The sequence below is a fragment of the Staurois parvus genome, unplaced genomic scaffold (genome assembly GCF_062004578.1).
Source record: "Staurois parvus isolate SC_StPar_1 unplaced genomic scaffold, SC_StPar_1.0 ptg000163l, whole genome shotgun sequence".
NCBI classification, from domain to species: domain Eukaryota; kingdom Metazoa; phylum Chordata; class Amphibia; order Anura; family Ranidae; genus Staurois; species Staurois parvus.
In genome coordinates, this window is record NW_028317959.1 from 473,071 (window position 1) to 500,363 (window position 27,293).

General features: G+C 42.6%; 1 protein-coding gene across 1 annotated transcript; it reads right to left on the reverse strand.

Annotated features, from left to right (window-relative positions):
* Nucleotides 1-557: 557 nt before the first annotated feature.
* Nucleotides 558-22,434, reverse strand: LOC149462978 (uncharacterized). The gene is made up of 8 exons (XM_089676037.1): nucleotides 22,377-22,434; nucleotides 18,937-19,065; nucleotides 17,291-17,434; nucleotides 13,727-13,879; nucleotides 9,489-9,719; nucleotides 7,714-7,857; nucleotides 6,267-6,413; nucleotides 558-2,243 (listed from the first exon to the last, which is right to left on the reverse strand). Exons 1-8 carry the CDS (start codon nucleotides 22,432-22,434, stop codon nucleotides 2,056-2,058), a joined length of 1,194 nt encoding a protein of 397 aa, XP_089532163.1. The 3' UTR covers nucleotides 558-2,055.
* Between the last annotated feature and the right edge of the window lie 4,859 nt (nucleotides 22,435-27,293).

Consider the following 27,293-nt stretch of genomic DNA (forward strand, 5'->3'; position numbering starts at 1 on the left):
CAAATGCACCTACTGAGTCACTGAGCTAAAACAAGGATTTCCTGGCTGCACACTTGTTCCAAGTCAATGAAGCCAGGTGGTGGATGGCAGACCCTAAACCTGCAATTTCAAGAATCAAATTAGCAATGGCACCTCCCACCTCCCATAATTCTGCCCTTAACAGTTCACTTTTAGTCAAGCAGATGTTCCTGATTGGCTATGCAAATATGTTGATCTGGTCATTTTTGCCCACAAGGAGGGACTTTCCAATAGGTCAAAAGAGATGGGGTGGTTACATACACAGGCACCAGATCCTATAATTCGAAATACTTATACGCAGGGAGTGACTAACACTTGACACTTATTTACTCACCTAATAGTTTCCTGAATGCTAAAAAAAAACTTCCCAAGAGTGTTTAACCACTTGCCCTCCAGAGGATTTCCCCCCCCTTCCTGACCAGGCCATTTTTGCGGTACAATGCTACGTTACTTTAAATGACAATTGTGCAGTCATGCAACGCTGCACTAAATTAAATTTATGTCATTTTTCCCCCACAAATGGAGCTTTCTTCCAGTAGTATTTGATAATCTCTGTGGTTTTTATTTTTTGAGCTATAAACAAAAAAGACCCAACAATTTTGAAAAAAGAAACAATATTTTTGACTTTTGCTGTAAAACATGTCCAATAAAAAAATGTTAAAAATCAAATTTCATCATAAATTTAGGCCAAAATGTATTCTGCGACATGTCTTTGCTAAAAAAAAAATTTCCAATATATGTAAATTAATTGGTTTATGTGAAAGTCATAGCGTTTACAAATGGCGCTATATATACTGGAATTTTTACATTGTTTTTATACTAGCAATGGCGGCGATCAGCAACTTATAGCGAGACTCTGGCTGATATTCTGACACTGGGGGGGAACTGATTGTCACTGACATCCCCAGTGACACCAATACAGTGAGCAGTGCTAATAAAAAGCACTGACACTGTACTAATGACACTGGGCAGGAAGGGGTTAACATCTGGGATGATAAAAGGGTTAACTGTGTGCTATTTTACTGTGTGCTGTGTGTCTTTCACACTCTGCTATGCAGAGCAATACAAAGCAGTGTGCAGGAGCTGACAGAGGAGAGATCTGTATTGTTTACATACAAGTCTCTCCCACATCAGAGCGCCATGTGCTGTCCGGGAATCATGGGCCGGGACCTGGTGATCGACAGCTGAGGCCGCCAATGGCCCGGAAATGCAAAATCATGTATATAAATGTGATTTTGTGCAGCCCTCCCGCCCTGTAGCAGTATTTCTGCTACAGGGCGGCGGGAAAGCGGTTAAAGGGTTGGTTCACTTTTACCAAAAAACTACCTATGCAGGTAAAGGGTGCCTGTAGTTAAAAACAAACTGTGCAGCATTGAACAAAGCTGAAGAATACCCTTGCTATAGGTGTATTGTTGCTAGGATGTTGCTAGGACACTCCCAGCCATTACTGCTCACCACCAGCATCACAGGAGCAAGCACTTTCTCCAATTCAAACCTCCTCAGCAGCTCTTTCTCTCTCCATCGCAGTAGCGCTTAGGTCAGTGATGCTGCGGTGGAGAAGAGAGTGGACCATGCATGTTTGGTAGTTTAAGAGCTTGTACTTGTGAATGTGAGGGTGAGCAGTAATGGCTGGGAGTGTCTTAGCAAGGTCCTAGCAATGAGCCAAGATGGGAGACTGACATTTCTGGGAGTTTTTTGGCCAGGCTTTGGGAGGTATGTAGATGGCCCACATCTATAGCAAGGGCATTGCCCAAATTTAGTCAACATGAAAGGTACCCTGTTCTTGCATAAGCAGTTTTTTGGTAGAGGTAAGCTAACCTTTGAAGTCATCCACCAATATGCAGGGGGTGTGCCCTTTAAGTGATGACCGTATCTTTTCTGAACAGGGGTTCTCACACTAAAGTCTGCAAACCTAGCTTTGGGAGGTCTCATTGGATAGGACTGTTGAGTTTGACATGGGACATTTTGATAAATTAATAAAGCCAAATATATGAATGATGAAATGCAATGTGAAACAAATCATGCATCAAAGATTCCTTAGAACAACAGAGTCCAGAAAACAGCCACAGTAAGTAGGAGGACACTGAGCTTGTGGGTGCAACTGTTGTCAGTGCATTGCTTTTCTATCCTCATAATGTTGAAGGTGCCTCTCGGAGTGATAAGGTCAGATGAACAAAACTCTTGATTTGCACAACCACGAATAGACCAGCGCTCGTTCGCATAACCTGCGTGTAAAAACAAAATATTTAAGAATAAATAAAACAAAAAAGAATTATACGCTAAAAAACTAACCATTTAGTAATATTACAAATCTGCATATGTGCATAGAAGCTTTCTTTGCGTGTCACAATACCTGTCCCTTTAATTCTTAATAGGTAGTTGCTGACTTTGCCTAGGATGATGCAATGTCATCAATTTGCTGCAGGCAGGAGGATGCATTTCCTCAGTCTCCTCTCCCCCAGTGATCAACATTGCAACTTTGTAGCAAGTTACAAGGTAAGGGGCAGCAGCAGAGCCTGATTTGCGTAAAACATTTGTGAACACAGCCAAGAACTGCACAGTGATATATTCCTGGTGCCTGTAGCACTTAAAGTATTATTTAAGTGGTTATAAACTCTGAAATGAAAAATGAACAAAGCCATACCCCATACCAGCACCCTGATCACCGACATACCCCATACCAGCATCCTGATCACCACCATACCCCATACCAGCACCCTGATCACCGCCATACCCCATACCAGCACCCTGGTCAACGCCATACCCCAGACCAGCACCCTGATCACCACCATACCCCATACCAGTACCCTGATCACCGCCATACCCCATACCAGCATCCTGATCACCATCATACCCCATACCAGCACCCTGATCACCGCCATACCCCATACCAACATCCTGCTCACTGTGATACCACATACCAGCACCCTGATCACCACCATACCCTCCTTATCACCGCCATACCCCATACCAGCACCCTGATCATCACCATACCCCATACCAGTACCCTGATCACCGCCATACCCCATACCAGCACCCTGATCATCGCCATACCCCATAACAGCACCCTGATCATCACCATACCCCATACCAGCACCCTGATCACCATCATACCCCATACCAGCATCCTGATCACCATCATACCCCATACCAGCACCCTGATCATCGCCATACCCCATAACAGCACCCTGATCATCACCATACCCCATACCAGCACCCTGATCACTGCGATACCACATACCAGCACCCTGATCACCACCATACCCTCCTGATCACCGCCATACCCCATACCAGCATCCTGATCACTGCTATACCCCATACCAGCATCCTGATCACCGCCATACCCCATACCAGCATCCTGATCACCGCCGTACCCCATACCAGCATCCTGATCACCGCCATACCCCAAACCAGCATCCTGATCACCTCCATACTCCTTAGCAGCATACTGATCACCCCATATGCCATATCAGCATCCTAATCACCACCATACCCCATACCATCATCCTGATCACCGCCATACCCCATACCAGCATCCTGATCACCGCCATACCACATACTATCATCCTGATCACCGCCATACCCCATAACAGCATCCTGATCACCGCCATACCCCATACCAGCATCCTGATCACCGCCATACCCCATACCAGCACCCTGAGCACTCCCATACCCCAAATCAGCGTTCTAATCACTGCCATACCTCACACCAGCATTTTGATCACCACCATACTCTATACCAGCATCTTGATCACCCCCTTACCCCATAACAGCTTCCTGGCTACTGCCATACCAGTGACCTGCTCACCACCATACCTCATGCTAATATTCTGATCATCACCATACCCCATACCAGCATCCTGATCACTGCCATATGCCATACCAGCATCTGGCATGTTAGGATCTCAACTGATCAATTTTCAAATATATATCCCGTAGTTTGTAGACTCTATAGCTTTTACACAGGCTAAATAATATACAGGTGAAACTCGAAAAATTAGAATATCGTGCAAAAGTTCATTTATTTCAGTAATGCAACTTAAAAGGTGAAACTGATATATGAGATAGACTCATTACATGCAAAGCAAGATAGTTCAAGCCATGATTTGTCATAATTGTGACAAGCACATTAATAGAAAGTTATGTGGAAGGGAAAAGTGGAAGAAAAAGGTGCACAAGCAGCAGGGATGACCGCAGCCTGGAGAGGATTGTCAAGACAAGGCCATTCAAAAGTGTTGGGGACTTTCACAAGGAGTGGACTGAGGTTGGAGTCAGTGCATCAAGAGCCACCACACACAGACGGATCCTGGACATGGGCTTCAAATGTCGTATTCCTCTTGTCAAGCCACTCCTGAACAACAAGCAACGTCAGAATCGTCTTACCTGGGCTAAAGAAAAACAGACCTGGTTGTTGCTCAGTGGTCCAAAGTCCTCTTTTCTGATGAGAGCAACTTTTGCATCTCATTTGGAAACCAAGGACCCAGAGTAAGGAGGGAGAATGAAGAGGCATACACTGCAAGATGCTTGAAGTCCAGTGTGAAATTTCCAGTCTGTGTTGATATGGGGAACCATGTCATCTGCTGGTGTTGGTCCACTGTGCTTCATTAAGTCCAGGGTCAACACAGCCGTCTACCAGGAGATTTTGGAGCACTTCATGCTTCCTTCCACAGACAAGCTTTATGGGGACGCTGACTTCATTTTTCAGCAGGACTTGGCAGCTGCCCACACTGCCAAAAGCACCAAAACCTGGTTCAATGACCGTGGGATTACTGTGCTTGATTGGCTAGCAAACTCGCCTGACCTCAACCCTATAGAGAATCTATGGGGCATTGCCAAGATAGATCAGAGACATGAGACTGAAAAATGCAGAAGAGCTGAAGGCCGCTATTGAAGCATCCTGGTCTTCCCTAATACCCCAGCAGTACCACAGGCTGATAGCTTCCATGCCACGCCGCATTGAGGCAGTAATTGCTGCAAAAGGGGCCCAAACCAAGTACTGAGTACATATGCATGCTTATACTTTTCAGAGGTCCGATATTGTTCTATGTACAATCCTTGTTTTATTGATTGCATGTAATATTCTAATTTTCTGAGATTGTGGATTTGGAGTTTCCATGAGCTGTAAGCCATAATCATCACAATTATGACAAATCACGGCTTGAACTCTCTTGCTTTGCATGTAACGAGTCTATCTCATATATTAGTTTCACTTTTTTAAATTGCATTAATGAAATAAATGAACTTTTGCACGATATTCTAATTTTTCGACTTTCACCTGTAAACTGTTTTGGGTTATTTTTACCCCAAAAAATGCAGCAGAATACATATTGTCCTAAATTTATGAAGAAAAATTATCTATTTTATTACAAAAACTAAGCAACACTTTTTTTCTACATTTTTGGTATTTTTTCATTAATATAGCAAAAAATAAAAAACCCAGTGCTGATCAAATACCACCAAAAAAGCTCTATCTGTCCAAAAAAAAAGAAAAGGATAAAAATCTCATATGGGTACAGTGTTGCATGACTGAGTAATTATCACTCAAAGTGTGATAGTGCTGAAAGCTGAAAATTGGCCTGGACTCTAAGGGGGTGAAAGTGTCTGGACTTGAAGTGCTTAATCATTTACTGAGTATGCAGCTTCTTAATTTTTAATCTTTGCTTTTCTTTCAGTTTAAGCTGGTGCAATGACCACTGCTCCAAGTTTCCTGTATCAGGGTAGATCCTTGCTCTTATAGCATCCTATGAAGCCACCCTTGCATGCAGGGATTCGAGTTGTGTCTCCCTACACAGTGTGCATCAATAGAAACACACAGCCCCATAGCCTAGGATGGCCAGCCATTCCCCTTATCCTCCCTCCTCCTCCTTTCTCAAAGCTAATAGACTGAATCCAGACTACACTGTCCACTGTTATCTTTTTTTCCTGCAAAGCCTGGAAGTTCAGGCAAACAGCACTGAGGGAGCAGGATCCAGTAGCATTGAAAGTTGTAAATTGCAAGAGCTGGCATAAGAATTGTAATGGTTTAATGGGAAATGTTTATTTTAGTGTGCTAAATGTATTAAGTTACAAAAACGGGTTTAATACTACTTTAATATAAAAACTCTCTGTGATGCCAGGTCCACTTTAAAAGGACAACTTTACATTTTAGTTTATAGGTTTAATGATTTATACTTAATACTTAGCTGGATAAAACACATTGCCTGAAACTCATACTGTGTAAAACAACATTTATTTATTGGGACCATTACCTGTCGAATCAATCAAGATACGACCACATTTAGTCTCATTTCCATAACACTTTAGTTTCTCCTCTGGACGACACTGAAAAATGGTGTCGGAATAACACGAGGTGCAGGTGTGGTTATTTGAGGTCTTACTGGCTGGAAACAAATTAACTAGAAAAGAAAAAAAAACAGAAATGGTCAGATTTTAAACACTTTTGTACAGAAATGTAAAAAAGTAACACTGTCATCCTCCTAAATAAATCCCCCAAAGCAATTCAATATATTAATATTATTATTATAATACAGGATTTATATAGCGCCAACATTTAAAAACATGAGGGCAGACAGTACAATTACAATACAATTCAATAGAGAAGGAATCAGAGGGCTCTGCTCATTAGAGCTTACAATCTAAAAGGAAGGGTCAAGGGATACAAAAGTTCTGTGAGGAGATGAGCTGATGGAGAAACTTAAAGTACAATTGTTAGGTGGAATCAGGATAGGTCTCTCTGAAGAGAAGGGGTTTCAGTTGTCGTCTAAAAGTGGACAGAGTAAGAGATAGTTGGACAGATTGGAGTAGGGAGTTAAATAGGATGAGAGAGGCTGGAGAGAAGTCCTTGAGGTGAGCATGGGAGGAGGTGACAAGGGAGATAGAGAGCAGGAGGTCTTGGGGGAACGAGGAGAACAATTTGGTTGGTATTTTGAGACTAGGCTAGTGATGTAGCTCAGGGCAGTTGTGGGTGGCTTTGTAAGTTATTGTTAGTAATTTGAATTTAATTTGTTGGGTGAGCGGAAGCCAGTGTAGGAATTGGCAGAGAGGGGTAGCAGACACTAAATGGTCGGTGAGGTGCATGTGTCTGGCAGCAGCATATTATAAAATATATTATGCTTGCCACTTTGCAGTGTCTGTTAAACTTTTCAGGTTACAAAATGTCCAGGAATGTCAGATGTCTGCATCCCTCACCATGTGTCATGTTCCTTCCACCAACCCTATGTCATTTCTATGTCCTGGTGGGATGTAGGGGCTGTAGGATGTAACCAAAGAGCATAGTAGGGGACACAGACAGCTATTCTCAACCAGGGTTCCTCAAGAGATGTCTACAGGTTCTTTGAGCTGTGACTAATTGACTTCCATACTGATGGTGGCTGTATAATTCCAGGTCCAAATCCACTTTTTTTCCTACTGACCACCAATGTAAAGGACATTCTTCCCACTGACCCCAATGACTTTCAAGGGTTCCCCTTGGGTAAAAAGATTGATAAAAGCTGGTCTATACGATTTATATTACTGCCCTGATGTCTGCATTAGGGATGACCATGGGGAAATTATCATGAACACAATAGGCAATCATATATATGCAGCTATAACCTCAGCCAGACAATGGTGAGCACGGGAAATATCTTCCACAATATTCTTGCTTGGCTTCAATGTGAAAAGTTGAGAATCACTTAATATAACATGATATTGTACCTGGAATAGCACAGGAGTTGCTTGCACAGCATTCCACACCAAATGCAATGGTAACATTAGGATTGCTGATAGTTGCTGGACTTGTGGTGCATTCTTGTTGTCTTATGCATCCTTTGTAGGACCAAGAAGCCACTGTTTTTTGTCCTAGATGAATTATAACACAATCCGCATTAAGACATACACAGTAACTCATTAAATAAAATGCATCATTATTTGAAGTCTTTGATCATTGTGTCTTTCAAAACTAAGTGTTGCACTATCAAATATTATTCAGATACAATTTTTTTTATAAAACAGTGCTGGTGGAGGCATTAATAGCTGGAGTTCCACTTTTTCAGTTAAAGTTGAACTCCAGGTTAAAAAAATATTCTCTAAATAAAAGTGGCATGCTTATTCTTTTTTGAATCTTGGTGTGCTTTGTGGATTTCTTTCACATTTGTGCAGTAATTCAGTGTGAAAATCTTCCTTCCTGTAATAAAGACTGGTCATTGTTGCTCTCTCTTCTTGTGCAGAGTGCCTGGTCTTGTCTCCGCTCCTTGTATAGTTTTCTGCAGACGGACTTTAGTGGGTGGAGTCTGCTGGACCCCTCCCACAGCTTTGCTCTCTGTACAAGGTATGTGTAGTACAGTGATTATACAACCACTACATTTATATGGCAACATCTGAGTTTGTAAATGCATTTGGTGAGCACAAAGTGGAATTATATTCTTTGTGGCTATTGGGATATAAAGTTTTGTCACAAAAAATGAAAATGTGAATTAACACCCTACACCAGTACCAGTGGCAATCTGACAGCCAATTGCCTCTCAGTGCGGGGCCCTGATGCTGTGATCCTTTAGCCCTGCATCAGCCAACATCTGCCCTCGCCAATTGGGGGGGGGGGGATGGTATTTCTGCTGACACACAATGCTTTTACATTTGGGGGGGTGCCTTTCGGCATCTTCGCTCTGGTGCTAGATGACTTTGTGTCGGCACTGGCTATATGGGAGTGTACCCGGCTGGGCAGAGCTATGGAAGGGATGCTTGGAAGAGACTAGTATACTAAAGAGGGCAAAATAGACAAAAAAGTAACAGGTGATCGAGGGGAAACTCACTGCTAAAAGATACAAACTACAGGCATATAAAGTACCTAATATAATAATATATGCCTAGGTCACCCTAGATCACCCATTACTTTTTAGTCTATTTTGTATTCAAGGCTGGGTTGGTTACCTACTGGTAAACTCTGATCCTTCCCACATATATGAATATTATTTCTAAGCTAAAGAAGGCATTTTGATTCTACTTGGTGATGGAAACTGAAGGCTGTGTACTTAGTATAGTACATGGGGGAAGCGGTCCTCGCTCTGTGGTGCACACTAGGAGAGAAGGTCCTAAGGGAAGATGGCTTACAAATTATGTGCTTTCATTCAGAAATGACAACTATTAAATGTCTACTCCTGTGTATGGTGTGTATGGCCTTCCGTGCTAAAGAATTCTGTCAATCTGATGTCAGAGTCCTGCAAAGTTAGAATAGAGTGAGGAAAATGCATTTTATGTATGGACATTCCTTTATTCTTAAATATTAAAGTGGAACTTCACCCATTTTTAGAAGTTCCCCCTTGCTCCAACCCTCCTCCCCTCCTCTGCACAAATATGGGAGATTTTTTTTTCCACCTTTTTCTATTGAGAAACAGCTACATTGATGCCAACACCTAGACAATTGTGATCCCCCTTACCAGTGTGCCATGGGTTTTGATTTATTATGCAGCACTTTTAAATAATTCAAATATTACCTCTCCTTTCTGTGAAGTAGGAAGTGGAGCATTGATGATTGGAGTCAGGGCAATCCTTTATTGTTTCATACTTTTCAAGACAGGTGAGTCCTGTTGTGTTTACACAGTGTGTGCATTGTACATAGCAATCCTTTTCTGCTATTAAGAATTTGAAGTCCGGAGTGACAAGGTTGTTTGAGCAATAGTTTGGAGTTGCACAACCACGCATTGACCAGTTGTTTTTTATGGAACCTGCACATGAAAACAAAACATTTAAGAAAATGTCTTTTTTAAAAAGATTCATAGGCTAAAAAGATATCTTTTATTATTATTAAGTAGTCACTGACCTCCATTCAATGACTTTGCCTAGGCTGAGAAAATGTCATCAGTCTGCTGCAGGCAGGAGGAAGCATTTGGTCAGTCTCCTCTGCCCCCAGTGATCAGACTATACATTGTAACTTTGTAGCAAAGTAAGAGACTGCAGCAGAGGTCTGATCTGTGCCTGGAATTTGTGAACACAGCCAAGAATTGCATAGGCACCAGGATTAACATAATTGTATCACTGTAACACCTAAATTGATGTTAAAGTGGTTGTAAACCTCTGAAATGAAAAATGAACTAAGCATATCCCTCTATAGTGTGTAGTTGCCACAATCCAAAGCACTTAGTGTGATTTCTGTCTGCTGCCTCCCATCCTTGCTATCTGCATGTGTCACTTCTGACTCCAAGGGATCCAGGGGGATAGGGATCCAGTACACAGCCTGTGATTGATAGCCTCAGCTGTTCATGTTTCTCTATACGATTGTGTAGAGGGAGGTGTCCATTCCCTCCACTCGCAGGTACACTAGGATTATATTGCAAGCTGACCCTGGAAAAATCTTTTAATGGCCGTGCTGGGACAAGGGCACAAGCAACGGAGAGGCACCATGCAAGGACAATAGCAGAAGGAGAGGCAGCATGGAGGTAGGTATGTGCACCTATTTATGTTTCAGTTTGTCGATATATATTTTTCCATAAGTGGGGGAGGGACAGGTAGTACTCTTTAATGACTTACTTAGTATGCAGCTTCTTTATTTTTTAATCCTTCCTATGTTTCAGTTTAAGCTGGTGCCATGACCGCTGCCCCAGATTTTATGTTTTAGGCTAGCTTCTTTCTCCTGCAGCATCCTATGGAGTCACCCTTGTATGAAGAGGTGTGTCTCCCTACACTGTATGCATCAATAGACATACAGCCCCACAGCCTAAGATGGCAAGGCACTCCCCTGCCCCCCCCTCCCTTCTTCAAGCTGGTTCCAGACCAGGGGTGGACTGACCATTTGGAAACTTGGGCACTGCCCGAGGGCCTGGGGTCAGTAGGGGGCCCCATGAGATGCCCCTGGTACCTTTTTCATAGGCTTTTTTGAGTTTGGGCAAGGACACAGGGGTCCCATGATCCCCTATTGCCCGGGGGCCCCATGAGTTGTCATTCCGCCCCTGTTCCAGACTATACTGTCCATAGTGAACTCCTGTAAAGACCAAGTCAGGGAAGCTGCACTCATATTTGTCAACTGTCTCGAATTTACCGAGACAGCCACGAGTTTTACTAAGCTGTTCTGGGCTAGCCATGTCTTGAGCAACATTCTAGAATCTGGGCTGCGGGGAGAGCAGTAGCCTAATCTACGTTCACAATGACATCTCCCCCCCTCTTCCTTCCCTTTCTGGCGTTCTTCCAGTGGTTTGCACGCATTAAAGTAAAACTAAAGGCAAAACTTTTTTTTAGTTTTGGATAGAGTGGAGATGAATAGTGATGGACCGAACACCCCCCTGTTCGGTTTGCGGTTGAACATCCGAACCTACATAATGTTCAACCGCAAACTTTAAACCCGAACCGAACAACTGAGCGGTATCTTACCTCATCTGAGTATGTGGTAAGATACCGCTCAGTTACTACAATACCGCATGAGTTATATTATTAAATAATGCGGTATTTTAGTAGTGAAACATTCATTCATATTTCAGCTGTCAGTGGGGATCCCTGCTGACAGCTGAATGTAAAAAGAATTGTCAGCATTGCCTGACAATTATTTATTTATTTTAAACAGTGGGGTCCAACCTCCCATTCATACCAAACCCTTTGGGTCTGGTATGGATTTTGAGGGGAACCCCCACGCCAAAATTTAAAAAAAAATGGCGTGGAGGTTCCCCCCCCAGAATCCATACAAGACCATTATCCAAGCATGCAGACCGGCAGGTCAGGAAAGGTTGAGGGCATGTGGCCCTCCATGTTTAGGGCATGTGACCTCATATGGTTCAGGAGGGGGGAACAAGGGCCTCTTCCCCACAACCGTGGCCTGTGATTGTGGGGGTCTGTGGGTGGGGGGCTTATCAGAGTCTGGAAGCCCCCTTTAACAAGGGTGCCCCCAGATCCCGACCCCCCCCCATGTGAATAGGTATGCGATACATGGCACTGCTACCCATTCACAAAAAATGTGTAGTGTAAAAAAGATAGGAGACAGTCTTTGACAAGTCCTCTATTAAAAATAAAAATGTTAAAACTTGTGGTCAGGTGCATTGCTTTGACCAATCACAATGCACTGTCAGGGTGCAGTGCATTGTGGGGCCCAGTGGGCGAATAGCCCACCGAATGCCTGTACCGTGCGTGTGCTCAGCGAGCACATGAATGGCCCATGTTGGAGTCGAACTTATGTTCGACTCAAACATGCAGCCCATCCCTAGAGATGAATAAAACTCCTGTCAGGTTTTTATTGCAGAGAGGGAGATTCATCCTCTCTATTTGTCCTGTTTACCATTATAATTGAACTTGAAAGTAAACAAAACCCCTAAATTTTGGGTTGTCCTCAGAAAAATAATAGAGGGGACATTTTCTAAAGGGGGCACGAGTTAAGGTGACCTGGGTGTCCCCAAGAAACTACTCTAACTTTCAGGGATTTCCTCTTACTTCCTGTTTTGGGACAGGAAGTGAAGGAAAATCTCCCCAATGGGACACAGATGACAAAAAAATGTAACAGGGTTATAATCCTCCCTTAGGCCCCTTTCACACTGGAGTTCCATATGTCCGTTTTTCATCTGTCTGTTTACGGATGAAAAACGGACACCCATGTATTTCTATGGACTAGCAGATGTAAACGGATAATAATCTATTTACATCTGTTAATGTCCACATCCGTTAACATCCCTATTTTTCTTCCGTTAAAAAAACGGAACGGGCGAAAAATGGATGTGAACAGACTAAAATAGGATGAGAAATGGATGTAAACGAATGAAAACAGACAAAAAATTATGAAAAATTGGATGTAAACTGATGAAAACCTGATGTAAACTGATCCATTTTTTTCTTGGAAAAAATGTGACTATAAACCTCTGTTCCATTTTTTTCATCAGTTCAGAGGGCAGTTACATGTAGGTCAGTGTACAGAGGTCAGTTACATGTAGGTCAGTGTACAAAGGTCAGTAACATGTAGGTCAGTGTACAGAGGTCAGTTGTACATAGGGCAGTGTACAGAGATTAGTAGTATGTAGAGCAGTGTGAAAAACATTTTTATGCAGTGTAATTGGAGGTTCATGGATGTGCAGCCGACAAATCTGCAGCAACTGTGTGCTGCTATCACGTCAATATGGACCAAAATCTCTGAGGAAGGTTTTCAACACCTTGTTGAATCTATGCCACAAAGAATTAAGGCAGTTGTGAAGGTAAAAAGGGGGTCCAACCCGGTACTAGCAAAGTGAACCTGGTAAAAGGGGGTCCAACCCGACACTAGCAAGGTGGAGCTAATAAAGTGGCTGGTGAGTATATATATATATATATTACATATCTATAACAAATACATTAATAGGCTAACGATATGCTCTTTGTAGAATCATGCCCATTTTAAATGAACGCCCCACCCCTAATAAAAGTGCATGTTCCTCATACAATTGCTTGCTGGACACACAGCAAACAAAAGTGTCCATGGAAACTATTTTGAAAGCTATGAGAAAGCAGAAGCCAGCAGCATTAAAAGTTGTAAACTGCAAGCGCTGGAATAAATAATTTTACCAGCTCACTGTGGAATGTTTATTTTAATTGTGCTCAGTGTGTTAAACTAAAAATCGATGAGGGTTTAATACTACTTCAACCTAAAAACTACAGTATGTCTAGTGCTAGGTCCATTTTAAAGAAGAACTTTTTAATAATTTTTACTTAATACTTAGCTGTATTAAACACATCTTGCCTGAAAATCATATTGTGTAAAGAAAAAAAAATATTCATCATTCATTACCCCCAAAATCAATTTTGAGACGACCACATTGAGTCTCAGCTCCATAACAGGTTGTTTTCTTTGTAGCATGACACTGTTCAAGTGACTCGGAAAAACACGAGGTGCAGGTGATGTTATTTGCAGTCTTAGATGCTGGAAACATTTCAGAAATATCTAGAAAAGAAGCACAAACAGAAACCTTCAGATTTCAAAAACCTTTTGTACAAAAATGTAAAACAATTAACACAGTTGTCTTCCCAAACAAATTTCCCAAGTGCAATTCAGTATATTAGAAGATGTATTATGCTTATCACTTATCACTTTTCTCTACAGTCTATATTAAACCCTTTGGCTTTCGACACATCCAGGAGTGTCAGATGTCTGTGTCCCCCACCTCATTCTGTGTTCCCCACACAGACCCCTATGTAACTGCTACAGTATGTTCTGTTGTGATGTAGGGGCTGTAGGATGGAAACTAAGAGCATGGTGGACAAAGGTACCACCTGCTTATGATTCATCATCAGCCTCAAAGCCACGGGACCCAATCTAAAAGGTCTCTGCAAACCACCATTCTTAAGTCAGCAAAAGGGAAAAGCTCATACCCTGGTATGTTGGCTAAAACATGGACTCTATATTTTTGATGGTGAAAGACAGACATAAAAAGCCAGCACGTTTCGGCTGTCAAGCCTTAGTCATGACAGCTGAAACACGTTGGCTATTTATAGCTGTTTTTCACCATCATTAATAAAGAGTACTTGTGTTAGCCAACATACCGTGGCACCAGCTTTTCCCGTTTTCTGACTAAAGAGCATAGTGGGGGCCACAGACATCTGACAATCCCAACTGACAATCCTACAAAAGATCCAGGAGTGTCAGATGTCTGTATCCCCCACCATGTGCCATGTTCCTTCCATTGACTCCTATTGCATTGCTATGTCCTGTTGTGATGTAGGGGCTGTAGGATGGAACCAAAAAACATGGTGGGGGACACAGACATCGGACAATTCCAGTAGTGTTGAATGCTAAAGAGTGATGGAATGGAGGAAAGGTAGGAGACATGGGCCTCCATAGAGATAACTTTATTATATCTTCTATCACTTTGACCTGCATTGGGGAATTTTCAAAGGAGACGAGAATGCAACTTTAAAACTATACCAAAATGTGTTTTTAACTGTTCATGTTATTGAAAGAGAACCTGTGCTGAAAAAAAAGTTGCCTGACTGTTTTTTTGCTCCTCATTCACATGGGTGGCCAGTATGGCTTTAAAAACAGGCATCTGAGCCACAGCTTTGCCACCCACCTAAAGTGTATAATACAGCTAGAAGTGGTTGTGCACATCCCTTAGCAAATTTAATGCAGCATACCGAGTTGACAGGTGTCACCGCTTGTAAAACTGGCCTTGTCAAGTCAGTGGGACTATGCTGTGCAACCACAAGCCAAATGCTTGGTCTGTGGTTGAGGTGCACTAGATCCATAATAAATTGTTGTTTCATCTCAGCAATTTGAAAGTATTGAGGGCAGATAGCCAGGCAATTGATACTTTTTGTAGGAAGTAAAAACGGAATCCCCCATCCTCTCAATACAGATTCCTGGTAAAAGACTTATATTAGTTAAAATTTTGTTTTATCATTTTATAATGAAGACTAATGGGGCAATTTTGTAAATTCAATTCATAGTCTGATCTAATATCTGTTTTAAAGCTGAACTCCAGGAAAAGCAAATATTGTCTAACTACAAGATGTATGTGTATTGTTCCTTGAATCTTAGTGTGCTTTGTGTATTTCTTCCAGATCTGTTCAGTAACCCATTGTGAAATTTTTCTTCCTGTAATAAAGACAGCTCTTGCTGATCTCTCTTCTTGTGCAAGGTATCTGGTCTTGTCTCCGCCCCCTCCTGTAGTTCTCTGGAAGCAGTCTGTATTGGGCATGCCTACTGGCCCCCATGGGCTCTGCTCTCTACACACTATAATCAGCACAGTGATGATGTCACAGTTACAAAACAATGATCTGGGTTTGCAAAGACACTGGTGCACACAAAGTGGAATATTTTTCTTTGTGGCTATTGAGAAACATATTTAAATGAAACTTTTTATACCTGGAGTTTAACTTTAAAGTGAATGATCAGGGCAGGAACTATACTTAGTTTCTGGTTATCTCCATCCCAGAGATGAACTCAGAGATCTATTTTGAATGTATTGACTAGAGCAGCCATTCTCAACCAGGGTTCCTCAAGAGGTTTCTAGGGGTTCCTTGAGCTGTGGCTGATTGACCTCCCATCTGATGATGCTTGTATAGTTCCAGCTCCAATGCCACTTGCCAGAGCCAATAGCATGACACCAAGGGTCTTTTTAGCTGTTAGGAACAGTGGCATTTTCACCATTTCCATAAGGGGAGCACTCATCCACAACCACCAATATAAAGGATATTTTCCTCACTGAAAGCCAATTACTTAATTTTGGTTGGGGTTCCCTGAGATTTGAAAATTATTTTAAGGGTTCCGTTGGGGTACAAATGTTGAGAAAGACTGGTCAAGACCATTTATATAATTGGCTTGATGTTTGCATTACAAGGGGGGGGGGGGGAGTCCTTTTTTTGTTGGGACTTTAACGGCACAGTTTACGTATATGGTAAATTTCAACAATTCATAAAAGATTTTTTTTAAAACAATACGAAGTTTTATTTTTACAATCTTAAAACATAAAGCTACAATACATATTGCAGCGGTGTCATCAAGGATGGTATTGCAAATCTAGTCATGGATCATGCATGGTTTGCACTTGACGCGTTTCGAGATTGACAAAAATCTCTTCCTCAGAAGTGCTCAAGAAGGCATGACGCCTATAACAAACATATATATATATATCAATATACATTATTATTATTATACAGTATTTATAAAGCGCCAATAGTTCGCTCAGCGCTGTATATTACAAAGGGGGACAGAACATGTGACAGAACAATACCAATACAATGCAAAACATGAGGGGATTGAGGGCCCTGCTCTTTCGAGTTTACAATCTAGGAGATTGTAAGCTCGAAACGCAATCTAATTATTATAAACAATTTAATAATTTACAAGATGGTTCTACACTTACATGATTCCATGTGAGGTAAAAACTGCCAGGAAATTTAAGAACTAATTGGTATATGAACACAGCTATGGATTTCTCATATATCTCAGGCAAAAAAAATATTTTATGAATTGCTGAAATTTACCATATAAGTAAACTGTGCCGTTAAAGTCCCACCAAAAAAGAGGACTCCCCCCCCCCCCCCCCCCCATGTATTCTCTAGGGATGTTGGCACTCTGTGTCCCTTCCCTTCTCTGATGTTTGCATCAGGATTGACCATAGGGAACTTTTGAAAACTTGGTAATAGACCTCCTCTCTATTGCTAAATGTATCCACAAGGATAAAAATAATTAATTATGAACATGATAGTCAATCTATTTTTGTAGCTATAAGTAAGGCTCAGTAAGGCTTTGATGAACCCGGAATTATGGAAAAATGTCCTCCCAGATATTTTGGGTCAGCATCAACATGAAAAGTTGAGTATCTTATACATAATATAACATAGCGCAACATACCTTGAACAGTACAGTTTTCGCTTGAACAGCATGCCACACCAAATGCAACGCTAACATTAGGATTGCTGACGGTTGCTGGGCTTGTGGTGCATTCATTTTTTTTTTTGCATCCTTTAACGATCCTAGAAGCTACTGTCTGATCTCCTAGATAATATAACAAATTATAACACAGTCCGCATTAAAACAGAAGCCATACACAGTAACTCAATAAATAAAAATATATAATTATTTAAAGTCTTTGATGATTTTGATAGCTATGTTAGGTCGATAACCAAAATATATAAATAATCAATTTGTGCTTAGGTAAAAAAAACACTCAATACAGCACTGTTACAAAATTCTGATACAGGATTAATAAACCTAAAAATCTCTAAAAAGTGCAGCACTAATATGTAACAAAAATTTGCTAATTTATAAATACAATTATACCATAACAGTAAACATCTAGTGCCCAAGTACCAGTGATAAAATCTGTGAACACTGTCCATTAGAATCACTTGTGCAAAAATATCAAGTCCATGAAAACCTCTAGTGATATTGAGAAAGTTCGCACATTAATCAATCAATGTCCAGTTTTGATTGGTGCAATTGGTGAACCTTGCATAAAGTGCTAATCAGTGATCAAAGGATGTAAAATGATGCAGGACTCAATGCAGGAGCCATCCAATAGGTATTGCAGATGATATCCACACACATCACACCAATCTGGAATGAAATTCCCTCTAAAATGAGTGGTCTTTATCATTGGTGGGAATATACCCAATAGCCCAGAAGTAAAGCACAATCTCCTCTTCCAAAGGAAAACATACTCACAAGCAAATACATACAAAAGGATATGCCCATAGTGAAACAGAAACTGTTTTATTAAAATTAAAAAGTGTGCATTCACATATGCCAAAACAGCAGTACCGCATATATTATAAGGTATCCAAGTATCATCACATATTCAAGGAACACTTATGTTCAGCAGTTGTACATGAAGATGTTATGTCTAGCCCCGACCTACACGTGCCCTCACAGATGACATACTCAGGGGTTCAAGTAGTTACCTGTATACCTTATACTGTAAGGTAATTTAATTTAATTAAATTTTTTAGTCTTGACCATATTAAAATAATTAGCACAAAATGACACATTCTTTTTTAAAACAGCATGTCATGGGCTGTGTTTAATGTGATTGTAAACCTATTTTTTTAAAAATAACAAACGTGTCATGCTTACTGGCTCTGTGCAATGGGTTTGCACCGAGCAGCCCCGAACCCTCCTCTTCTGGGGCCCCCCTTCTGCTGCTTCTGGCTCCACCCCCTTGCCGAGCCCCCCCTATAGTAAGCCACTTGCACTTGTGCGGGCTTGACCCTGAGCTGGTCCATTGACACACAGAGCTTGGATTGGCTGCACACCCTGCTCTGTCCTCACAGGCTGTGATTAGCTCCTAGTGCTGCCTCTCTGTCCAATGATAAGAGAGAGAGCAGAGAGAGCCACTGCTCTTGTGCACATTGCTGGATCAAGATCGGGCTCAGGTAAGTATAAGAGGGGCTAGGGGGACTGAATTCAGAATGTTTTTTACCTTAAGACGTAAAGGTAAAAAACGTCTGCCTTTAGAACCACATTAATTATACATGCCTTTAAAGGAATTCAAATATTACCTCTCCTTTCCACATAGTAGGAAGTGCCACACTGATGATCAGAGTCAGGGCAATCCTTTATCGTTACAGTCTTATCAGGGCACGTAAGTCCATCTGAGTTTTCACAATGTATGCATTTTAATGAATAAACTGTAATGCAATAAACAAGAAACATATTATAAATCTCTCTAAAACCAATTAAAATGATAATAATATGTAGCAAAGGATCGTTTGTAACTCATTATATAGTAATTCTTTTTCATAAAAGCTAACATTATTATATATTAACAACTAATACTATTATTACAATTGTATTATTTTATTATATTGGAACATATATGGCACATTTTTCATTTAATTATTTTAATATAGATGTACTTTATCTTTAAAAATTGTGACATTAGTATTTCTTTATATAATCCTTACAAATATACTTCTGAAAGTATGGACAGGCTCAAGCTTACAGTGAAAGTTCATATTCTTTAGCTGATATTCAGATTACAGTCTAAGTATGAAACCAGTTCTTACTTAGCAAATTGAAAAAATGTAATTAGAGATCAACAATCTGCCTAAATGTGTTGGGTTTGTCTTGTAACCACACCCATTACTACATGAAAACAATTCCTGTTTTTTATAGCCAGCTATAGCAACCTAAAATTTCTTTTAAACTCCTCCTAAAAAATAACAGTGCATCTCCCTGCATGTGAGTGTGCCTAGGCATTTTTGTGTTTCCAAGCTCATAGTTATAGTATACACCTTCACTGTTAGAGCTGGGGCAAAATGCTAGTCTGAGAAAATTTAAGTGAGGTTTACTAATGTCACTACTGAGTTGCTCAATGTGCTTCTTGCTGGAGGGTCTGGAATGAGGAAGAAAAGCCCTACCTCTTCAAAGATGGCTGTTTCCATCTACAGGGCTCGCGGGTACAATTTTAGGATCAGAAGCCTCTCAGAATTTTTCAAAGACATGCAGTCCATGGTCCGCACTTTCATCAAGGACCTCTTTCCTGATATACAGTACCTGAGCACCAACTGGAATTGGATAGGGCCCACAGAGCCTTACAGCCTCCCAGGGTAGATGCTCTCCCCAGAAACATAGTGGTTAAGCCTCACTTTTACTCAGTGAAGGAAGAAATTATGAAGCTACCATTATCTGCTGGCTCCTTATTAATCCAAGGCCATCCTATTCAGATCTTTGCCGACATATCCCCTACCACTATTCAAAAAAGGAAATCGCTCAAACCTCTTCTGATGGCGCTGTCGCAAAAAGCGATCAAATACTGGTGGGCCTTTCTGTTCCACCTACACTTTCTATACTGAAACAAGCAATACTCATTTTATTTAATCCAGGAAAGCAAATCTGTGCTTCTCCACCTGGGCATAATCTTGTAAGCCCCACCGAGTTCCCTATCTTGCAAGAGTGCAGAATGCCTACACCTCCTAGCCCATTAACTCCTTTCTGGCAAAAGTCACAACCCAAGAAATCAAAGGATTCTTGACCTCCTTGACTGAGGAAGCCCCCATATAGTATCCTACCTGCTGGAACACCATTTTTGTTTTTTTGCCTTCAGAAACACCATTGTCTCACTTGATTCCCTTCAGGGAAATTCCCTCTGGTCTTCAATGCGTTCCCTTATGTGAACTAATGTTTTTCATGTTTTAGCACCAGATAGTTTTTTGGTCTTCCCATTTGAAGACCTATTTATGCAGCTATTACAGTTTATTTGTGTATATTCTCAGATGTTAGTTCTATATTTTTGAGTTTGTTAATTTGTCTAGCCTAGGGCAGTTTTGTTTGCCATGGGGAAGTTCCTAGGCCAGAGTAGTAGCTATGCTCCCCCACCTGCTTCATGGGTTTGGAAACCAAACTCACACGAGGCAGGTCTTCGCACCCCTACCAGGGGGGACCATGTGAAGTTGGGGATTTTGGACAGGATTAGGGCGTTTCCTACCTGCCCATGGGTTTGGTTTTGGGATCTTAACATTCTCTCTTTTTTTCCCACTCTCTGCTTTTCTTTGTCTAATTTTCCCTGACAACAGGTTGGACATCCTCCATCGCCTTCTATTGGGGCCCAGACCCAGGAGTAAGAATTTTCCTGTTTGTTGCTGTGGAGTTTGCTCTGTAAGTGACTATGTATCAATAGTGTCCCCCTATTCTACACGCCATGGCCAACAGTAATCCACAGCCCCCACTTTAAGAATTGTCACCCATAATACCCAGGACTTGAACTCACCCCTGATGCGGCGAAAATCCATTCAACACTACCATTCTCAAAAAATGTATGTCCTCCTTCTACAGGAAACACATTTTCCTAGAAGTTATAATCTACCATTTATCCAACCTAAATATCCAACCTTTTACCTGGCCAATGCAGAGGATAAGACTAGAGAAGCAGCTAGTCTGTTCTCCAAGGGGGTTTCCTTCAACCCTACATTAGAAATTAAAGACCTGGAGGGTCGCTATCTACTCCTTAAAGGCACCCCAGAAGGCACATTATTCACTTTTATTTCCTACTATGCCCCGAACCAAGGTCAAGCCCGATTTTTTTGCCTTGATGTTGTGAGCTCTTGCCTCCTATGTTGACGGGACTGTTATCTATGGTGGAGACTCCAATATCCCTTTGGACCAAAGCCTTGATAAATCGTGGTTGTTTGCTCCACGCTTAAAGAGGCCTCCTAAACAAAGTCTGCCTATTGCCACGCTACTCCACTCCCAGGGTCTAATAGATATTTGGCGCGAATTACACCCCACCTCCAGGGATTACACTCATTTCTCCTGTCCACATAAGACCTCTGCTAGGATCGATCATATCTTTATCCAGGCCCCCAAAATCCCTTTGATCTCTCCAAAGCCTTTATCAGAGACATGGCATGGTCTGACCATTTTCTGGTGCAGATAGATCTGCAACAAGCAGCGGGTCCTCAAGGCCCACTCCAATGGAGACTTAATGAACCCCTGCTTAGTGACCCTGTGAGGAAGGTGGAGATTGAAGGGGCTTTGCGGGAATATTTCCTTTTGAATAATATTGAAGAGACTTCACCAGAAACCCTATGGGCAGCACACAAAATTATCATTAGGGGCCAGTTGATCCAACTGGCCTCCCAAATTAAGAAAGAACACCAAGCGGATTGGCTAGGCTAGAAGGGGAATTTAAACGTATCAGTTTACAACATAAAGGTAAGCCAACAAAGGAATCCCTAGCCAAACCAGACTCAGCAAGATTAGCCTCGAACATAATTTTAATAACAGAGGCAGAAAAGATGCTTTGTTTGTCTGAGGTGTGTTTTTACTATCAACGTGACAAGATAGGGTCAATATTGGTGGCAAGATTGACACCCAAAACCCACTCATCCCCTTTACCTAAAATAAGCACTAAAAACCCACACCGCATCATGGAATCTTTTCATGATTTCTATTCAAGTCTATATAAGGCTCAAAATTCTGAAGATCAACCCTTAATTACCTCCTTCTGGAATGATATACCCATCCCCAAATTTATGATTAGCCATTGTAACAGTCATGAACGCCCTATAACAGAGGAAGAGATCCGAGATGTCATCAAACACTTGAAAAAGGGTTTGGCCCCAGGTTTTTATGGCCTCTTGGTCGTCTATTATAAAACCTTTAGCACCACCTTGGCCCCAAATACAGCCTGCTTCTTTAACTCTCTCCGGGATTTAAATCCACCGGAGGCAACGCTAAACTCGGCATTCATTACTGTTATCTCCAGGCCCATTTTTTTTAATAAACAATGATTGCCGTCCCTCGCCACACCATAGATTTTCTGCTATGGTGCCCATCTAGGAGCAGACCTTCAATTTTAGCCTGCACATTATCTCATTCCATGTCCCTCTGGGATTCCCTCTGGACAAGCTCCTTTCTAGTCTCTTCTCTCTGCCCCTTGCTCACCTATTCCATAACCCACCATTTCCCCCTGAACTAAATATTAAAGCTTTCCAATGGTGGTTAGACTGGGGCTTACACAGAATTAGCCATTTCTTTAATTCCTCTGGCCTTCTATCCCTGGGTTTTTGTCTGAATTCTCTTGAAATGCCTCAACAGGAGAATTTCAGATTGGTCCAAATCTCTTACTTCTTTCGCTCAATTTGGATGGATAAACCGAATCCCCCATGAATCTTGCCTTATAAAAGATGCTCTGAACAGAGAGGGGGGATTTCTATCATTTACAAGTCACTTGCCAACACTTCCTACATGCTGCAATGGGAGGGAGAGTTGTCAGAGGAATGGGACTTAGCCGACTGGCATATGTGTTTCCTTCACTCCTTTCGAGGTATTTTAAATGTTTCCTTAATAGAGGCAAACTTGAAACTTATAACTAGATGCTATCTGGTACCCACACATCTTGCCAAAACTTATCCAACAACCTCTGCTTTATGTTTTTGGGGATACGAGCTCCTGGGTTCTATGCGCCACATATGGTGGTCCTGCCCCAGATTTGTGGATTCTGGAATAAGGTATTTTACCTGATTCATAAATTTACAGCTTGTGCTGCACCCCAGAACCCACAGTTTGCTCTACTCAATATGCCGGTGGTTTACATATCCAAAAGCAGAGATTAAACTTTTTTTATTTTCCTGGGAGCAAAATTACTATTGCTCGCTCATGGAAACTACTTTCTGTCTTGCTCAAAGTCACGAAACAGAAAATAACTTGGATTATGCTCCAAGAAAAAATTGTCAGTGTTTTGGTTGATAGCTTAAACAGTTTGAGAGTATCTGGGAGCCCTGGGCAAGAAAAGTCAATATCTCTCTCATTGGCTAAAGGTCTCTCTAGATGGGTGCGGTAGGACATAGGGACACAGAACTGTTACTCAGGGACACAGAATTGTTACTCAGGGACACAGAACTGTTACTCAGGGACACAGAATTGTTACTCAGGGACAGACACAGAATTGTTACTGAGGGACACAGAATTGTTACTGAGGGACACAGAATTGTTACTGAGGAACACAGAATTGTTACTCAGGGACACAGAATTGTTACTCAGGGACACAGAACTGTTACTCAGGGACACAGAATTGTTACTCAGGGACACAGAACTGTTACTCAGGGACACAGAATTGTTACTCAGGGACAGACACAGAATTGTTACTGAGGGACAAAGAATTGTTACTGAGGGACACAGAATTGTTACTGAGGGACACAGAATTGTTACTGAGGGACAGACACAGAATTGTTACTGAGGGACACAGAATTGTTACTGAGGGACACAGAATTGTTACTGAGGGACACAGAATTGTTACTCAGGGAAACAGAATTGTTACTCAGGGACACAGAATTGTTACTCAGGGACACAGAACTGTTACTCAGGGACACAGAATTGTTACTCAGGGACAGACACAGAATTGTTACTGAGGGACACAGAATTGTTACTGAGGGACACAGAATTGTTACTCAGGGACAGACGCAGAATTGTTACTGAGGGACACAGAATTGTTACTGAGGGACACAGAATTGTTACTCAGGGACACAGAATTGTTACTCAGGGACACAGAACTGTTACTCAGGGACACAGAATTGTTACTCAGGGACACAGAACTGTTACTCAGGGACAGACACAGAATTGTTACTGAGGGACACAGAATTGTTACTGAGGGACACATAATTGTTACTGAGGGACACAGAATTGTTACTAAGGGACACAGAATTGTTACTCAGGGACACAGAACTGTTACTCAGGGACACAGAATTGTTACTCAGGGACAGACACAGAATTGTTACTGAGGGACAAAGAATTGTTACTGAGGGACACAGAATTGTTACTGAAGGACACAGAATTGTTACTGAGGGACAGACACAGAATTGTTACTGAGGGACACAGAATTGTTACTGAGGGACACAGAATTGTTACTCAGGGACACAGAATTATTACTCAGGGACACAGAACTGTTACTCAGGGACACAGAATTGTTACTCAGGGACAGACACAGAATTGTTACTGAGGGACACAGAATTGTTACTCAGGGACACAGAATTGTTACTCAGGGACAGACACAGAATTGTTACTGAGGGACACAGAATTGTTACTGAGGGACACAGAATTGTTACTGAGGGACACAGGATTGTTACTCAGGGACAGACACAGAATTGTTACTGAGGGACACAGAATTGTTACTGAGGGACACAGAATTGTTACTGAAGGACACAGAATTGTTACTCAGGGACACAGAATTGTTACTCAGGGACACAGAATTGTTACTCAGGGACACAGAACTGTTACTCAGGGACACAGAATTGTTACTCAGGGACACAGAACTGTTACTCAGGGACAGACACAGAATTGTTACTGAGGGACACAGAATTGTTACTGAGGGACACAGAATTGTTACTCAGGGACACAGAATTGTTACTCAGGGACACAGAACTGTTACTCAGGGACACAGAATTGTTACTCAGGGACACAGAACTGTTACTCAGGGACACAGAATTGTTACTCAGGGACACAGAACTGTTACTCAGGGACAGACACAGAATTGTTACTGAGGGACACAGAATTGTTACTGAGGGACACAGAATTGTTACTCAGGGACATAGAATTGTTACTCAGGGACACAGAATTGTTACTCAGGGACACAGAACTGTTACTCAGGGACACAGAATTGTTACTCAGGGACAGACACAGAATTGTTACTGAGGGACACAGAATTGTTACTGAGGGACACAGAATTGTTACTCAGGGACACAGAATTGTTACTCAGGGACACGGAATTGTTACTCACGGACAGACACAGAATTGTTACTGAGGGGCACAGAATTGTTACTGAGGGACACAGAATTGTTACTGAGAGACACAGAACTGTTACTCAGGGACACAGAATTGTTACTCAGGGACACAGAACTGTTACTCAGGGACACAGAATCGTTGAATTAAAGAGTATGTCAGACAACACGCAGAGGAGTGGCAGAGGAGGCAATGTTTCAGGAGCGAGCAGACGTGGCAGCAGAGGAAGGGGTCGAGGCAGCACTAGTCGCAGCCAGAGGCCAGTGCTCCCGGTGTCATCCAGCGGTCGTGTCTCCACCGACAACCCTGCCGTCATCGATTGGTTGGCTCGGTCGTCTTCCTCTTCCCAGGTCACCTCTGACACCTACAGCCAACGGTCGGTGGGTACGTCAGACACAACCGTTAGTTGGCATGGCCCGGGAGCAAGCCCACTGAAATCACGTGCCCCTCTACCTGCCCCTGTCCTTTGGTGTTCCCTCACCAAGCGAAGTATCGCATGCTGTGGGCTCAGCCCCACTGTACAGTGAGGAAGAGCTAACAGAGGGCGGTCAGGAACGGGGGGAGACATCCGCCTCTTCAGCAGCCAGGCGAAGAAGTACTGGCGAGGAGAGTGGCTCGGTAGCCGGTCTAGAGACAGGTCTGTCTCCTGACCCACACGCAGCCGAGGGGGCTAGTAGTGAGGCAGAGACCCTAATTGATGATGATGAGGCTGATCGCACTTGGCAGCCTCATCGTCATCAGGCTATTGCTTCCGCATCATCAGGAGAAGAGGGTGGCAGCTTGGCAGCGAGCAAAACAGTCGGTGGGTTGCCCAGGAGGCAGCAGGGTCGCAGCAGTGTCAGTGGAGGTAAACGGCCACAGAGTAGAGCACCAGCTCCACTGCAGCCTACCACCACGGCCAGTAGTGGTGCCGGTGTGCACGGAGGAAGTAGCAGTCAGTCAGTGAGGAGTAGCGGGGGCAAAGTTTCCTACTCGGCGGTGTGGCAATTTTTCGTCAAGCCGCCCGAGGAAGTAAAAGTAGCCGTATGTCGACTATGTGGCCAGAAAGTCAAGCGTGGCCAGGGGGCCCATGTTGGGACTACAGCGTTGCGTCAGCATATGCAGCGTCGCCATTCGGTGGCCTGGGAAAACCGTGATAAAGATACGGCGGTTCTGCCTGCCCCAGCCCCCGCTCCATCACCCGCTCCGTTACTTGCTCCGTCACCCGACGTCAATCGCCCTCTATCAGCCAGTCAAGGCTCCAACACCTCTGCTGAGGGGAGTTGTCGCTCGTTGGCATCTTCCGCTCGTTCAGATGCTCCTTCTCCTGCTACTCTTCTTCACGGATTCCGTCAGCAGTCTTTCTTGGAATCCGTTTCCAAGAGACAACAGTTTGCGAGCACGCACCCGACGGTGCAAAAGCTGAACGTCCTCCTGTCCAAGTTGCTGGTGCTGCAGTCCCTCCCTTTCCAAGTGGTGGACTCAGCACCTTTCCGAGAAATGATGGCTTGTGCCGCGCCGCGGAGGAGAGTGCCAAGCCGGCATTTCTTCGCCAAAAAGGCAGTGCCAGCCCTGCATTCACATGTAGAAGAGATGGTGGGCCAGTCTTTGAGCATGTCGGTCTCTGCCAAAGTGCACGGCAGCGCCGACGTGTGGAGCT

Coding starts and splice junctions, on each gene's coding strand:
- LOC149462978 (XM_089676037.1), bottom strand. CDS start 22,434: ATGACTGTTACAATGGCTAATCATAAATTTGGGGATGGGTATATCATT. Junction 19,066..22,376: donor GTATATCATTCCAGAAGGAG/GTAATTAAGGGT, acceptor ATTGCATTACAG/TTTATTCATTAAAATGCATA. Junction 17,435..18,936: donor CTACTATGTGGAAAGGAGAG/GTAATATTTGAA, acceptor TATATTATCTAG/GAGATCAGACAGTAGCTTCT.